The sequence below is a fragment of the Mytilus galloprovincialis genome, chromosome 1, assembly GCF_965363235.1.
Source record: "Mytilus galloprovincialis chromosome 1, xbMytGall1.hap1.1, whole genome shotgun sequence".
Lineage (NCBI taxonomy): Eukaryota > Metazoa > Mollusca > Bivalvia > Mytilida > Mytilidae > Mytilus > Mytilus galloprovincialis.
This window is the reverse complement of record NC_134838.1, coordinates 61872771-61891650: the sequence shown is the minus strand read 5'-3', so window position 1 is coordinate 61891650 and position 18880 is coordinate 61872771. Positions and strand designations below refer to the sequence as shown.

At 32.0% G+C, this 18880-nt stretch overlaps 1 protein-coding gene across 3 annotated transcripts in view; it reads right to left on the bottom strand.

Moving 5' to 3' along the window:
• Window positions 1-15698, bottom strand: part of LOC143080626 (plexin-A2-like) — a 137934-nt gene extending 122236 nt beyond the window's left edge. For 2 of the 3 annotated variants that reach the window (XM_076256573.1, XM_076256559.1), the window contains exons 1-4: window positions 15587-15698; window positions 11804-12934; window positions 6297-6482; window positions 2957-3079 (exon numbers count right to left, since the gene is read on the bottom strand). In XM_076256573.1, the coding sequence (XP_076112688.1) occupies window positions 2957-3079; window positions 6297-6482; window positions 11804-12802 (1308 nt within the window). In that variant the 5' untranslated portion in view covers window positions 12803-12934; window positions 15587-15698. Of the gene's footprint in view, window positions 1-2956; window positions 3080-6296; window positions 6483-11803; window positions 12967-15586 lie in introns of all 3 variants that reach the window. The other variant, XM_076256565.1, reaches the window with a different exon arrangement.
• Window positions 15699-18880: the final 3182 nt, after the last annotated feature.

Sequence of the window (18880 nt, the reverse complement as noted above, 5' to 3'; positions counted from 1 at the left end):
CCTGAAATTTTCAGATGAATCGGACAACCCGTTGTTGGGTTGCTGGCCCTGAATTAGTAATTTTAAGGAAATATTATTCTTTTTGGTTATTATCTTGAATATTATTATAGATAAACTATAAACAGCAATAATGTTCACCAAAGTAAGATTTACAAATAAGTCAACATGACTGAATTGGTCAGTTGACCCCTTTAGGAGTTATTGCCCTTTATAGTCAATTTTTAACCATTTTTCGTAAATCTTAGTAATCTTTTAGAAAAATCTTCTCCTCTGAAACTCATTGGCCAAATTAATCCAAACTTGGCCACAATCATCTTTTGGGTTAGTAGTTTGGAAAAATGTGTCCGGTGACCCGACCATCCAACCAAGATGGCCGCCATGGCTAAAAATAGAACATGGGGTAAAATGCAGTTTTTGGCTTATAACTCAAAACCCAAAGCATTAAGAGCAAATCTGACATGGGGTAAAATTGTTTATCAGGTCAACATTTATCTGCTCTGAAATTTTTAGATGAATCGGACAACCCGTTGTTGGGTTGCTGACCCTGAATTGTTAGTTTTAAGGAAATTTTGCTGTTTTTGGTCATTATCTTGAATATTATTATTGATAGAGATAAACTGTAAACAACAATAATGTTCAGCAAAGTAAGATTTACAAATCAGTCAACATGAACGAATTGGTCAATTGACCCCCTTAGGAGTTATTGTTCTTTATAGTCAATTTTTAACAATTTTCATAAAATTTGTAAATTTTTACTAACATTTTCCACTGAAACTAATGGGCCAAGTTCATTATAGATAGAGATAATTTTAAGCAGCAAGAATGTTCAGTAAAGTAAGATGTCACCATCACCAAATCACAATTTTGTAATGAATCCATCTGCTTCCTTTAATATTCACATAGACCAAGGTGAGCGACACAGGCTCTTTAGAGCCTCTAGTTTTATATAGATTAGACCGTTGGTTTTTCCCGTTTGAATGGTTTTACACTAGTAATTTTAAGGCTATTCTTTGGTTTCATAAAACAGAATGGCCAACGTAGATATAAGTACCTTTTCTTAGGGAGGAACTTCTTAGGAAGAAAGATAAGAAGTTAGCGATATTCTTAAACTCTTCTTTCCGCTATAGAGAATGAAATTCAAAACAGTGTAGCTGTGGCCATTGATTGGCACATTAAATTCATGCATTGACTGAGAAAATTTCGGTGAACGTTTGTATGTAACGACCACTGCTCACTATGTACTTTTTAAAGAAACTTAAACTATGGGGTCACCAAAGGTTCTCAACACATAAATAAAGTAATTCGAAAAATTAATCAGAAATAACACGATGTTTTAATTTATATATATTATATAAATCAAAACATAAAGGTTATTCCTGATTAATTTTTCTAATTATTTTATAATTAAAGGCGCTAAGAAACCTTTGGTGACCCCACAGTTTAAATATCTATCGTAGGTACGTCGTGAACAGTGGTCGTTTCAGACAAACGTTCACGTAAATTGTCCCAGTCAATGGATGAATTTAATGTGTCAATCAATGGCCACAGTCACACTGTTTTGAATTTCATTCTAGATAATGTTCTTTCACTAAATAATTTAAAATTTGCTGACTATGTGGAACACATCTATCCCATCGAACTATAGATGAAGGATACTACAGATACAGTTAAGTCTGCCTTATATATTGACTTACATCTAGAAATTGACAATGAGGGTCGGTTGATAACATTACTTTACGACAAAAGAGACGATTTCAGCTTTCCAATTGTGAACTTAAATTATGAAGTAGCAACATTCCAGCAGCACCTGCATACGGGGTATATATCTCCCAGTTGATACGATATTCCCGTGCTTGCATTTTCTATCATGATTTTCTTGATTGAGGGTGGCTGCTCACAAGGAAGCTATTAAACCAAGAGTTCCAAATGGTGAAGTTGAAATCATAAGGCTTCGTAAATTTTACTGACGCCATCACGAGTTGGTTGACCGTTATGGAATAACCGTTTCACAAATGATATCGGATATTTTCCTCACGTCGTAACTACAATCCCCTTCCCTTTCATGAATGTGACCTATCGAATAAGACTATTTACCGGATTTGTTATCACATAAGCAACACGACGGGTGCCACATGTAGAGCAGGATCTGCTTACCCCTCCGGAGCACCTGAGATCACCCCTAGTTTTTTCGTGGGGTTCGTGTTGCTTATTCTTTAGTTTTCTATGTTGTGTCATGTGTACTGTTGTTTGTCTGTTTGTCTTTTTTTCATTTTAGCCATGGCGTTGTCAGTTTATTTTCGATTTATGAGTTTGACTGTCCCTCTGGTATCTTTCGTCCCTCTTTTATAGCTTGTTGTTTGGTGTGAGCAAAGGCTCCGTGTTGAAGGTCGTACATTGAACTATAATGGTTGACTTTTATAAATTGTTATTTGGATGGAGAGTTGTCTCATTGGCACTCATACCACATCTTCCTATATCTATTGATATAATAGAAGATACGTATCTATAAATATACCAAACTCTGATTCGTCAAAAATTAAAAAAAAACCAGTGTGAATAAATTTTAAAGAGACTTCCTTCGATACCAATGCTAATATAAACGAACAACATGAGGAAGATCAGTGACAAGGTTCCTGACTCGCACTTTAACATATGGTTCTCAACTAGTTTTAAAGTTTCTAAAACGTGGTATCCTTTCAATCACGATTAACAACCAGTGAACAAATGGAACATAAATCATTTCAAGAACTATCTACTGGTATGAAATAATGTCGTCATATACTCTGAAAGACGACGTTATAAAACATCATCATAAATATAACAGCAAGACATGATATTGCACAATGTCCATACAAAATTTAAAGTGATTTCAATGCAGAAACATATTCTTTATCTATGAAATAAACAATTATGCAGTTTTGCATTACATATTAATAATACTAGAATAGTATCGTACCTTCTTTTCGGTTATAAAATATACACTGTTCTGTTCAACTTTGATATTAATAATCTTCGAACTGGCTACAGACACAAACTTTGTTGTAAGGTTTTCATGTTCTCCACCAAGTTGTAAATAGACCTACAAACATGGTAAATATTTAAAACTTAGTTAGAGAAAAAGTTTATACTTTGTATCACATGAATGTAACATGGTATAATGGGATATCAAAGCACATATTGTCAAAATTGCAGTAGAACGTACACACTAGTTTAGTGTGAGGTGTTGTTATAAATTTTATTATAAAGACACCAAACCCATCTCTAATCAGATAACACCAAGAAGAGAAAGGATTAGCTGAAATGAAGAAAAAAATTGTATCAAATAGACGAATAACAGTTACTTATTAATTTATGCTGTGTTAATTAAAAATGGAATTGCATTTCGTCTTCGTACTGGAAATTATTGTTATCAGATTTAAAAGGACGTTTTGTGTTATTGCAAATCTTCGGTTTTTAGGCATGATCATGTTGGCACATTTTCTTATTGTTCGCTGGCTTATTGTTTGCTACATTTTGATTGAGTCTGGTGTAGAACTTACTGTTTAATTTTTATCAATATAATTTTTAAACAAAATTATCTAATTTATACTTCGTGTTACTTCTTCTGCCAGTGAACAACTAGCTTCTCATCAAAAGTCATCAATCTTTCAAATAGGGGTCACAATTATTTTTGTTGCAATAAACGTCTTTATCTTTTCTTAAATTTTAGGCACAATATTCATGATTTCAAAATACAATTTTATAGTTCCAGGACAAAGGTTACTCCGTGCAAATTTTTCCGAATACTTTCTGAGCTCAATAAAGACAATGGTCATGATAATTATCAGTTTCAAAATCGCTAAGACTCCGGTCATTCCCATTAGGTTCATTCTGATAGCATGTCTTGAACGATAATAAAGAAAATAATGTACAGCCAGGATTCTACTTCGTCAAAGTTATCTCCCAATTACGCCAGTTCATTTTTACAATTCTAAAAAATAGAAGCCATTGTAGGGATGACGTGCTGCCAATTTAACTCTTGAAAACCTATAAAGTTATCCACATAGCACCATTACGATACTTATATGCCAGTTGTATTTTGAAAGGCAAATGTATCTATTAGCATTCAGCATTTATTTAGTTAAAATTAAAAGAAAGATGCATTCAGTCAACTTGAAACTATTGTCTGATCGGTTTTCAGGTGGAATTTTTGAAAATTCATAAAACACTTTGAAAAAATCATAATTAAATATTTTGTGGAAGAGCAGACTAAAAATATCAGTGGCTGAAGACTATATAAACCCTACTTATCATACACAAAAATTAAAGTTTTTCGAAGATATGCATTTCTAAGATCTAACTTAACAGTCTGTCGTCAAGTACTTTTAGTAAAAAATTACTATTCGAACACACCTGCTCTGTTTTTGTGATTCATTAGAAAGGTATTTCGCTTGACCCATATATTTCATTTTTTTGTACTGTTCTTTTTTTATGTTATAATAACTTCTAACTGTAGCGTTTATATATAAAAATGATAGAATTTGAAGCGAGATGAATTATCAGATACTCTTGCTTTAAGGTTCATCATAAGGAATTGAAAAATATGGCCGTGTTTACACCTCCAAAATTAATATGAGTACAGACAAACTGGTACATCCAGGAAAGTTTTAAGGCATGGCAGGAACTAGATATATAAAAGTTATATGAAGTCTACGTTTCAGAAAATTAAAAACTTACATGGATTTTGATGTTCATTTTTTTCCAGTCTGCAGAAGATAGCAAAATAAACAAACACCCGAGTTTCATTTGATACGGTCCACTCAGTTACACAGTTAAAACCTGTTAAATAACCTATTGTTTACAGGTGTCTATTGTCCATCTATTGTCCATTTAAATCAATACTACTCACAACATTGATTATAGGGGAGCTTCTCAATCGTTTTCACTACTTAGTTAATTTTTGCACCTTCTGCAGGAACGAAAAAAAATGGATAGCAAAATCTAGAAAAGTTTATAATTTTCTGAAACATAAAATGCATTTAAAATTTATATATCTAGTTCCTGCCATCCCTTAAAACTGTTGCAGGTGTATAGGTTAGTCTGTACTCAGAGTAAAATTTGGGGTGTGAATACGGCCCCAAATTTTACTAAATACGGCCATTTTGCCGTATTCACACCCCAAATTTTACTCTGAGTACAGACTAACCTATACACCTGCAACAGTTTTAAGGGATGGCAGGAACTAGATATATAAATTTTAAATGCATTTTATGATTCAGAAAATTATAAACTTTTCTAGATTTTGCTATCCATTTTTTTTCGTTCCTGCAGAAGGTGCAAAAATTAACTAAGTAGTGAAAACGATTGAGAAGCTTCCCTCATATAATCAATGTTGTGAGTAGTATTGATTTAAATGGACAATAGATGGACAATAGACACCTGTAAACAATAGGTGATTTAACAGGTTTAAACTGTGTAACTGGGTGGACCGTATCAAATGAAACTCGGGTGTTTGTTTATTTTGCTATCTTCTGCAGACTGGAAAAAAATGAACATCAAAATCCAGGTAAGTTTTTAATTTTCTGAAACGTAGACTTCATATAACTTTTAAATATCTAGTTCCTAGGCCTGCCATGCCTTAAAAATTTCCTGGATGTACCAGTTTGTCTGTACTCATAGTAATTTTGGAGGTGTAAACACGGCCATATTTTTCAATTCCTTATGATGAACCTTAAACGTTTTCAAGACAAAATATTCAAACATACTCTGACATAAAAGGTGCACTCGATTTGCTCTTTTCAATGAAATTGTTACCAATTTGTGGGATCTTTTTTTTGATACACATAATGGAAGGGCAGAAACGAAAATTTATAAACAAATATATTGATACGTCCATGGTATTTGAAAAAATATCGGAGGCTATTCATTTTTAGATCTAACTTAATAGACACCCATGTCGTCGACTGGATATCTAAGTGTTTTGCTTAATTATGGAATTATAGATAAATTGAAAACTTGTGCAAACGGTATTTTTATGATAAAACACTTCGTAACTTGGCCGAAAACTGTCAATTTATTTGATTCTATTAAGTTATATTTGAAAAAATCAGAAACATTATTGATGACATATTAATTATTATTGTGAACATCTGAGGTGTGTTATTTGATTTACAGATTTAAGTGGTTCACCAAAAAGAGGCCACTTAAGTATACTTTTTTTTTATTTCAGTAACAGGACATGCAAAACATAGAAACGACGAAGGTTTTTTTTAGTAGCTACTTATATACTCTATTTTGCCTGTTGAAAATAAACATACCCTGCCAAGTAGACCATCTACTGTTCCAAAATATAATACCGAGTAATTACTAGTTTGAAGAATATCCATGGCTGTAATTGTTTTGTCGATGTCGTAGATGTTGTCCATGTTGTCAATTCCTTTACCACTGACTAGAGTATGATAATGTTTCATATCACAAAAGTCGCCTTCGAGTTCTTTACAAAGCTGAAATCATATATGCTGTACCAAACTTAGAATGTTCATGTACATGTCATATATTTTTCATCAATATCGAATTCTATGAAATTATTTTTAAATTATTAACCAATGAGAGATATAATTTATAGTTTCCGGCTTGTGTAATTAAAGCATTTCTTAATTATAATCACCAGCATATAGAAATAAACGTAATAATCCTAAAATAAGCCTTACAATTTTTTTTGTGACATGTAAACGTTATGTCAGATTAGTTGTTTGATTTTCAATATAAGAGAAATGAAAGAAATAAGTGGTTTCTTACCATGCTAAATAAAAAAAAACACAAAAGGAAACACACAAAAAACCAAGACGGCATTAAAAAATACTTCTTGTACATAAAAAGAAGATGTGGTATGATTGCCAATGAGACAACTATCCACAAAAGACCAAAATGACACAAACATTAACAACTATAGGTCTCCGTACGGCCTTCAACAATGAGCAAAGCCCATACCGCATAGTCAGTTATAAAAGGCCCCGATAAGACAATGTAAAACAATTCAAACGAGAAAACTAACGGCCTTATTTATGTAAAAAAATGAACGAAAAACAAATATGTAACACATAAACAAACGACAACCACTGAATTACAGGCTCCTGACTTGGGACAGGCACGTACATAAATAATGTGGCGGGGTTAAACATGTTAGCGGGATCCCAACCCTCCCCTAACCTGGGACAGTGGTATAACAGTACAACATAAGAACGAACTATAAAAATCAGTTGAAAAAGGCTTAACTCATCAGATAGACAAAAAATACAAGTGGACGTGGTACCTGTATATCGTTAAAAAAACTACCATGTAATATAATTAAACTCATCATAGATACCAGGAATAAAATTTAATATTTTCGTCTACAAAAGACTCATCAGTAACGCTCGAATCTAAAATGTTATAAAAGGCCAAATAAAGTACGAAGTTGAAGAGCATTGAGGACCAAAAATTCCTAAAAGTTTTGCCAACTACAGCTAAGATAGTCCATTCCTGAGGTAGAAAATGGTAAGCATGAGCCTCATTGATAGGTCACTATAATTTCAGTTTATATGATATATGATAAGGTCGAGGGAGTGGGATCATTTATATGCCAAGGTAACTTTTCAATTCAAAAGTTTTTGAAACTATCAAACATGTAGTTTTTGTTACCGACTCCATCAAATCCACAGTCGTAAATGCAAGAGAAACATGCATATAGAAATAAGAAGATGTGGTTTGAGTGCCGATGAGACAACTCTCCATCCAAGTACATGTAACAATTTGCAAAAGTAAACAATTAAAGTTTAAAGTACGGCCCTGAACACTAAACCTGGCTTTCACTGAACAGCAAGCCATACAGTACCCCAAAATGACAAGCAACTGTAAAAAAAAATCAAACAGGAAAACCAACAATTTAATCTATATAAAAAACGAGAAACACATATAACAACACCAACAAACGACAAAGTTTTGCCAACTACAGCTAAAATAGTCCATTCCTGAGGTAGAAAATGGTAAGAATGAGCCTCATTGATAGGTCACTATTTCAGTTTATATGATATATGATAAGGTCGAGGGAGTGGGATCATTTATATGCCAAGGTAACTTTTCAATTCAAAAGTTTTTGAAACTATCAAACATGTAGTTTTTATTACCGACTCCATCAAATCAACAGTCGTAAATGCAAGAGAAACATGCATATAGAAATAAGAAGATGTGGTTTGAGTGCCGATGAGACAACTCTCCATCCAAGTAACAATTTGCAAAAGTAAACAATTAAAGTTTAAAGTACGGCCCTGAACACTAAACCTGGCTTTCACTGAACAGCAAGCCATACAGTACCCCAAAATGACAAGCAACTGTAAAAAAAATCAAACAGGAAAACCAACAATTTAATTTATATAAAAAACGAGAAACACATTATAACCACACCAACAAACGACAACCACTGAACAGGCTCCTGGTTTAAGTGAGAAGCATAAAAATGCAGCAGGTTAACACGTTTTGACAGGAGCAAGCTTTCACACTAATCTGAAACAGTTACAAGATAAAAAGACACTATAAAATTTCAATTGAAATTACGAAACTCGTCCAAATAGGGGTATAGACAAGAACAAGTAAACATACACTGAACGAATAAATATGATATATGACAAAATATCAACACAATATCAATAAACAAGAATGTGTTCATAGAACACAAGTGCCCAATCCGCACTGTCATTTTCTATGGTCAATGAACCGTGAAAATGGGGGAAAATCTCTGATTTGGGATTTAAATTAAAAAGATCATATCATAAGGAACATGTGTACTAAGTTTCAAGTTGATTGGACTTCAACATCATCAAAAACTACCTCGACCAAACACTTTAGCCTGAAGCGGAACGAACGGACGGACGGACGAACAGACGAACGAACGAACGGACGAACGGACCCACAGACCAGAAAACAGAATGCCCATAAATGGGGCATACAAAATATTTGAAACAATAACAAATAGAGACATCTCTAACCTAGGACAAACTGGTGTTGAAAAAATAATGTACACAAGAAAAGTTATTAGTATAATGATTTTGTTGTTACGTGTATTCGGAAATATTTTACATTTTACAAAACAAATAAACTTGTTGTGCACAGTATACAAACGAGAACAGAAAAGAAATTTATCGTCATACTAAATGCTTATCAAAGACAGCATTAAAATAGGGATACGAGATGTAACACAAAATATTTAAGCATTGAATAACAAAAATGCATCACAAATTGTGTCTCCATGTCAAATTAACACAACAATACGATTTAGAGTACTCGCAGTTAATGAAAGCTAGTTAAAAGACAAAACCATAAATACTAATATGTCAATATGAAATATGAAGATGTGGTATAATTGCCAATAAGACCTCTCTACACCAAAGATCAAATGACGTACCATGAAATATCGTAACTATGTTTGCTTACATGTATATGTTTATTTAGTCAATGAATACTGGTATGCTTTTTTAATATTCATAATATATGAAATGGGTGACTGGATGTCTGAACTACTCATCCCATCCTATTACTGGATTGAAGTGCTGTGTGCCCCCCGAACAAAAATACACAAAAGAGGTACCAGCAAAATATCTTATAAGAAGTGTTGTTTTTTATTGCAAAAAAGTATCATTCTTCTACAGAAAAGGAAATTATTTCAAAATAAATTGCCTGTTAAGGTTTTGCATACAGGCAATTACCAGAATTTAAGTGAAATGATGCGCTTATAAAATTGTCTAAGAATTATGTAGAGGGTAACAAAATATGACAAAATTATCCCAAATACAAAATTTTTGCCTGAAATTTCTTGACAAGTTTTCACAAGAGTCGATTTTTGGCAATTAGTTAGTCCTTTTCCATCATTTAATAATCAACTAAGATCATGTTTATTGACAAGGAAAAAGGTCTTAAACAACACATATCAGAAAAAAATAGTAAGCCAACTTAGAAGAAAAAAACCAAGGGTACAAAAATGTATTTGCAGATAAACCTTTTCTTGCCATGGACACTATCGTAAGTGTACTCTATAGTACAATCCCAGAAAAGATAACCATGGTATCTTTACTGTATCGTAAGCCTATAAATTTTGGGGTGGGCGACTTTTTCAATTCTTTTATAAAAAAAAAATGCGTATGGTTTTATTTTAACATTTTTGAGTGTCTGGAAACTTTCCAATTCGAAAAAAAAGAAGATAGTAAAATTTATCAGAGTGCAACTATTCATTCATTTCAAGTGCACCTTTATTCACGTTTTTTGTTCGACCAGCTTGTAGTTGCCAATATGACTGACATAGACTAACATAAATTAGCATTGCAATATATTTTTGTAAGAAAAAATATTTAAAGATACCTTATACATTTTGTGTGTTTTGAGTTCCAAGTCTGCAATTTACCTTATCGAACTATGCAAAATGAAAAAAAAAGCCATTTCATGTTTGATATTATTCTAGTTATTTGACATTTTTTGCAGGACCTGCAATTTTAGTACGAAAAAAGAAAATTGTACCGGTCTCCGCTCAGGAGTCACAGTGACTGCTCATGTCTCGAGTGTAACATACGTACTCATGTTCATGGGAAAAAAAAGTTATTAGTAGGTAATCCACAGCCAGAGGAAAACACACAAAATGCCAAACAGATGCAGAAGAGTCCTGAACAAGAGGAATAGAAAGAGCAAGAGACTGACCAAAATCGAGCTGATAAGAGGCAAAAGCTACAAAAAGCAAAAAAAAAAAAAAAAAAACAAACAAACAAACAAACAAAAAACAAAAAGTGACGATTATGATTTTGATTCTCAAAAATCATGAGAAATACAACATGTTTTTGACGAATCTGACGATGGTGGCTTATAGTTTAAATCAAACATTTGGTAACTATGTTCACTAGAATGCAACAATAAGATCCAAAATGTTTAAACATTATGATACACATTATTTTGTGCCAAATGTGTGAAATAGATATTCTGATAGCACATATTAATAATGGAAAAGGTTAGTTTTCTAAAAGTTCATGACACGAGACATGAGCAGTGACTCAGTTCCCCACTGGTCCTGACTCTTCTGCACCTGTTTATCAATTTCTGTATTGTTTTCCAAATTCAGAAGAAATAAAAGATGAAAGAAATAAAACGAAAGGCAAGTAAAATACCACAAATAATAAATATTTCTTTACAACCCGTATACTGTATCCCTCATTAACCAATTAAACTAGAGATTCTCACCTGTGTATTTCGTATTTTTATATTTTTTAGGTCGAGGTTGGGTGCTTGGTTGGATACATACTATATAATTTATCATAATCATTTCATAGAAGCGAAATAAGTTACTTAAGGAAGTTCGCTACCTCAGTTTCAAAATAACACGCTTTTCATAACACAATTATATAACGATAGAGGCTTGATAAAGGAACCAAAAGAGAGAGAAATATATATAGGTCCGTGTGTTTGTTTTCGAGATATAAGCCATTGAAATTTTAGCTGGAAAATGTTCTCTCTTGATTTTTCTAAGATTGATTATTGACAAATTCAAAAAAGTTTAAAAAAAAAACTATAAAAAAATAACATAGATTTTACAAGACTTTAACAGATGGCTTATAATTATATATGTACAAGATATATAAAAAGATATATGTGGGTTTGTTGGCAATTTGTTTTTAAAGGATTCAAATGGATAAAACTAGAGGATTTAGAAAATCTGACAAAAATTCCAAAACATGACAAGCGAACACCCTTAACTTTGAATATCATTTATGCGGTTTCCCAACAAATTTTATACTATATGTTTACTTACATCAGTTGCCTTATTGCAATATGTTTTATTTTCGAAGCAATTTTCAGAGGTTCCACGCTCAATGTCTGGTTTGAAATATTCTCCATCTTCGTTAGCAGAGGTTCCACATACTAATTGCAACCTCCTGGATACATTATAATCTTTTTCTATATTGACCCAGGAACGTACACAGATGACACTCGAGTTGTTTTGAAGGAAAAGAAATATGACAAATTCACCCTCATCTATGACATTTTCTATTGCTGTTAAGTTCATTTCATTATGTTTACACGTAATATTCATATCTTCATATGAGTGGTAGTATCCAGATTTATTGTAGTTGTTTTTGTAATTGAGACAAAGTTTACCTATTCTTGAAGATTCAGACTTGTTGTGTACATGCACTCTAAAGAAAAAGTAAACATGCTGTGCATGATAAAATGATGATTTGAAAGCAAGAGTTATTTTTTCTCTCTCAGCACGTTCAATATTCATTGATCCTTTTCGAAATGATGTGGTATTAAACAAGGTAAAATCTGTCAAGTTAAAAGACAAAACTCCATACGATGTGGTCTGTACTTCTGCAGAATTAGCACCAATAACTGCAATGCTTGTGTTTATTTCTTTTACATAGAGCATACTGTAGATCGGAAGGTATCGTATATCGACTGACATATTACTGCTTTCGATTCCAGTCATCTGTAAATTTATATCCAGTTTCGAACATTGGCTAATGTTAATATTAGTTTGGTTACACTGTATAATTTTTTCATTTTCCTCATCATAAAGCAATAACCAAACGTTGGAATTATTAATTGCAAACGACTTTTCCGTCATGTTTTCTCTATGATAAGACACAATACCGCCAACACCTCCTACATATATCGTTTCCTTTGAAACGATCATTTGCCGTAATGTAGAAATCTTAGTGTAATGGCTGGTTTGGCTTAAAGTACTTTCTACTGCAATGGAGATTAAGTACAGCATAAGACTAAAAGATAATTTCCTTATAAATCCCATGATAAAAATGATGTTTTTTTTAATCTTCTCGGCATGTAGATGTTGGACAGTTCATTAAACTCTTATTGTTTGAGCTGCTTCGTTCTAGGCTCACGTGATCAACATTTTCGAATCTACGTAGCAGCAATCAACCTGCAGTTAAATGTATTTGGTCTGAATTTCAACTACAATGTACATTGTATATAATTAATTATTATATAGGTATTTGGAAAGTTGTGTTTATTAACTACCTCAAATATATTCAAGTTTATGAGAAATACTTAATCATATCTATGCTTCAGAATACCATAAAATCAAATCTTGACAAAATAATTGATTGTAAATTGTGGCTCCAAAAAGAGAAAGAAAAAAAAAACCATCGACTGTTTAAACTAAAGCATGGCCTTATAAAATGCATTGCCAATATTAAAATGAGGGTACAGAATTCATACGTGTGTTAACCGTGTGCCGTAAAGTTTTTGATTCAATTAATTCATACTGTTTGTATACAACAAAGTTTGATATTTTACATTAAACGGATATCGACAAGAATTCATTTAACAATACATAGATAAGATTTATAAAAAAGTAGTACTTCAACTAAGTGTCATAAAATGGAAAGGTTAACCTATATAAAAAAACAACTCTGGACTGACAATGAACTATGCCCCAATAATCTCCGATCTATTTCTCTATCTGTATGCAGGTGATTCCAAGCAGAGAATTGACATGCATGTAGAAGTTAGGATCTTTTTTCACTTTCGTTTCTCCAGTAACATTTTGGCGACTGTGTTGATTTGTTTTTGAAATGTGAATTACAAAAATGATATTGCTGATGTGGGTTAATTAACTGCGCACACACACACACCCAACCACGACACTCCCGATATATATCATAAACTGTATAAAATGTTTTGTTAACTATTGTTTATTTATCTTTGCCGTTTCCCTTAATACAAAATATTACCTGTCCTCTTTTTTTTTTACCTTGGAATAGAGGTTTCAATGTTTTTGTTTTGTTTTACACAGCTGTCATTGTCGTCAGAGATATATCCTTTGAAGACCACATAACAGGCGCGACATAGAAAAAACATATTATTCTCAAAATTTGTCGAGTACATACTTAACATGGGAAGGTATATATTACAAGTATGAATTATAATGGAGAAAACAGAAATATTTCCTTGATACAACGAAGCTTGAAACTACTCAGAAGAAAATATTGTTTATATAGAAGTGTACAATTATGACATGAGTGGATCAACAATGAATATTCCAAGAATATGAAAGCTTTCAATTATTATAGTGTCATACATTATGGCATCTTTCACAAGTTCGATGGAAATTTATCATTATTATCTCAAACTACGCTTGCTTTATACAAAGTAGTGCAAACACCAAAGTATATATTCTTAAGGTGTTAGTCGATTTTTGTGCTTTCTATCGAGCTAATTAGATAAATGAGTTCTTTCTGCCTTTAAAACATTTTAAAGAGGTTTTACACCACACTGACGGGTAAGGTGGAGGATTTTCTGTAACCCCTTCACATTATATACGTAACGTGTCTGTCTCAAGCGATGAACCTTTAAAACTACAGAGAGATACATTTGTACAAGGCTTATATTTTGAGGAATTGGATGGTCGTCGTTAGTTGCTCTTTATCATATTTGTTTTTCGTTTATTGTTTTATCATAAACCAGGCCCTTGGTTTACTGGTCTGATTTTTTCCAATTGTGGCCCCGGAGCCTTTTATAGCTTTTATAGGTTTTATAAGGCAATTTGCTAAATTAGAATTATTTGAAGCCGTACGGTAACCAACAGTTAATATCATTCCTCTAGTGGTTAGTTGTCTCATATGTAATCGTACCACATCTCCCGCTTTTTATATTCTTTTTATGATTCAAGTAATAGCACTCTCAGAAAACAGTTCTTGGTTAAGCGTAAAAATCGACCGGAAGTGACGACCAACTCTTATTAATATACATGCATATGTATTACCTATATTCAAAAGAAAGCCATTTCAACATGGCTCTTGTGCTCTGACAGTAATAGACCAGGTGCCTATATATTTCTATACTCTATTCGAGCTTAATAATACGTAACTTTATGTAAGATTTCTTAAATTCATGAACAATTAGGGAATGATACCATCGTTTTCTGTATATGGTATGTGCTAGCATAAACAACATCAACAACTGAACTACTTATTTCGGATGTTCTGTTTGTCAGCTTTTATATGAACACTTTCGTGATACTTCATTTCTCAGTTTTTTGCGTTTTGTAGTTAGATTTCTTTTTTTCGAAACACATTTTATAAATCGTGCTGTTATTACTTGCGTTCGGTTTAATTCAGTATTTACCAATTGTTTTGATGAAGATGAAAAATTATATCGAACTACTGGTGCATTTTGTTCACAAAAAGGTAAAATTAAACGTTTGAAAGAATCTGAAAATTGTCTTCTTTATTTGGTTTTTAATTTAATTTAAAGTTTACAAAACAAGACTATAAATGATAATCATATGTAGGTTAACGTCAAATCTTTAAATATGTATTTAATTTAGCTAAATCAAATTTCATTTTTTTTTTTATAAATATCTAATATATAAAGTATATGCGACGTACTTGGATTAAATTTCGTATCAAATCTATAAATACACTAACTTTAAAGGCTTTTTTTGTGTCAAGTAATTTCTAAATAATTTCTAATGTACATAATCACGCAAACAAAAAGCTTTACATATTGTTTTCCTTAACTTTCTTTGAACCCCTAAAATCATATGCTAGACAGTTGATCCTTTCCCTACCTTTATGTATGAGAACAATTTCGGAAGATAAAATCCATATCAAAAACGATGTTTTATCATGTCGCCAGTATTGTCCTGGTGAAAGGATGTAAGATATACTGTACGCTAAATACTTCCCTGTCTACACTATAATAATATAACCAAAGTGTCGAGTTTCCTACAGGTAAATATAAAAACAACGGGCCTAGGAAATTCTCAGAATTTTAAAAGTAGAGTGTAGATGTATGTTGTATTCTATGCACAGCACCAAAATCTACTCCGAAACCATTAGATAAAGTTTCGGTTAAAAAAGGTAAACATGTGATCAACAGTCATAAGAGGGGGATGCAAATATTTATTCACTTCTCAGCTGTTTACCTTCTTTTTTTTAACCTTAATTATCCGACATCCCTATTTTTACCCTTATATTTAACCTTGAGTTCCCTTGATCTCACATCCAAAAAGCGTGTTACTCCCATCTAAAATAGATACACCTAGAGTCCTCCTGTGAAGTTATAATCAATTTAGGAATCAAGAAAGTAAAAAGCTCTTCCATTCATTCATATAGTTATTTGGTTGATTTTTTTTTCTGAAGCTGTAGAAATCTGGATAAAAAACTAAATGTTACATCCTAATTTTAAGACTGATGTTATCAATAGAGCCTGTGAACTGATGTATGACCAATATAATTACGAGATAAAAAAAAATTGTGACCCTAATAGGCTTTTGTATATATCGGTACGCTATGTCAGTTTTTTTTTTAAAACTTCATGTCGATCAGTGAGACAAACCCTTTTGCAGTTTATTGCGTTATGACAATATTGTCCTTGGTTAATGTGAAGATGTAGTGTTCACAAAATGTTAACTCCCGCAAAATTCTGAATAAACTTTTTGGCCTTGAAAATTCATCCTACAAGATGATTACCCTTTATGGACACATTTCATAAAGACTCTTAACAATCTCATCATTAGAAGACTTCAAAATTGTTTCTGTTGTTTGAATATGAATATTTAAGTCACACGTTTGCATTTGATTTAAGCAGTGAATTTATATCTCAGACTGGTATCTGCATACATACAACTTTTGCAAATATGGCTTTGTTTGAACATTTCAAGTATATGTATTAGGTAAATTGTGTCAGATATATGGTTACAGATGATACTGTTGTGACAAGAATTCTAAATTGACCATTTAAGGTAGAAAATGTGACCATATACAAGGGTATTTTTTTTCAACCCTTTTTCATATGTAACCGCATGTGACATATTATGATTTGGTGGTATTACACCAACATGAATAGTTTACATTTTTTCAACTCAACTTGAATATTGGTAATGATGATGGAAGTTTTTAACAACCTTGACTTGCTATACAGCCCTTGCACGGACGTAATATGGGTAATACATTATCTCCCATATCAATTTCTCATTTTGAAATCCAAAATCAATGTAGAAATGCGAGTTCTCAAAAGTATTATTCCTATCATATTAATATTGGACATTCATGGGAAACAAGTCCTATGTAAAAATATAAACTTTCACTCTTCACCAAGATAAAAGTTAGTATTGATCTTTCCTACAATATACATTTCTATGTTCGGCCGTGAACATGGATTCAAAACTCTAACTTGGCATTAATATTAAAAGGATCATATTACAGGGAACAAATTATGTGTACTGATCTCAAGAGATCTGAAATTTGATACTTTTGTACTCGAACGTGATACTCATGAGTACTTGACTTTTTTTCGGCTTTTTACGTTTCCACATTTATAATGGCACTACATTTCCCAATTAAATTCCCATGTTTCCACATTCTTATAGTTCTCTTTTCCGCATTGTTTTTAAATTGATTTTGTTAAGGCCAACTAAAATTAATTAGTAGATTTTCATCCAAAGTTTTCAAAAAAATGGGGCGGGCGGGAGGATTCTATTTTTAAAATTTGAAACCTTCTTGTGACGTGGACTTCATATATATGCAAGTGTTATAATTAGCTTATACCATGTACAAATTTTTCAAGTTTGACAATGTCTTTAAAATTTTAAAATTAAAATACAGATAATATTTAACGTTCGAGAGGATGTTGACAGATTGTTGATAAAACGTAACAATTGGTATATTTCCTTTTTTGTATTTGAAGCATCTATAATCTTATTGAACTCGCTCTTTGTTTAAATAAACTCAATAATGCAGCTCTTGAATTTAGCAAAGTTCTAAAAACTCTGTCACAAAGGTCTCAAAATAAGGTCTAAGCCAGATAAATTTCAGATCATGTAAAACTTCTTGAACTTCGATATTTATATGCAACAGTTAACAAACTTAATGTCTGTGTCATTTTGGTATCTTGTGAACAGTTGTCTCATTGACAATCATACCACATCTTCTTTTTTATATCAACATTAAAAAAAATTAGTTATATTGGAAACAACTAAATCATTGACAAGAGAAGGGATCAAACATGTAGATATAATATCACTGATTTTTGTTTTCATTTAGGGAATTTGGTATAAACAAAATACGATACGAAGTAGAAGAACATCGAGGACCAAAAAGGTTTCACTAAATGCAGCTATCATTGTTGACGTGTTACACTTTGATAAAAAAGATTTATTTTCAATAGAACACCGATTCTGAATTATTTCTGCAGAATGTAATTCTTGATAGTGCGGAAGGATATGTTATGTGTCTATTTCACGGAAAGGACATGTTGTTTTTCCTTCAGAAGTTTTATATTCTACACAGTCACGCACATATACATTGAAACAATAAATTAACATGATAGTAATTTTTAAGTTATCTTTATATTTTACAATGTGTCAATATTTGGATTTGTACATTTAAATATATGATTATTGTGTAACTTTATGACGTTCAATAAAAATACCCGGACATATTGCACTAGTTAAAACTATCAAGGATGCTTGAAAAAAACCCATTTTAATGTTATATTCTCAAGATTTTTTATCCAGATGACCGACTTTGATAATTCTAATAGAATATTAAAAGTCAGCGCTTGTTTCTCGTTTGCTATTGTGGTCGCAGTGTTATCAAACTTAGATTTCACATTTACTGTGTGATGATTAAAAAGCATAGTATGATTGCAGTATGTTCTTATGCTTTAGATCGGATTTTGAACATTCACAAACATGTTAAATTCCACAACACTTTCAATGTGCTTGTCCGAAGTCAGTTGCATGTAGTTCTGTGGATTGGTGTTTTCTGTCTATCATTTTTTTCAACGTTTGTTATGTTTTCATAAAGTTATCAAAGGTACTAGGATTATATAAGGCCGTTGATTTGTTCGCTTTTTTTAA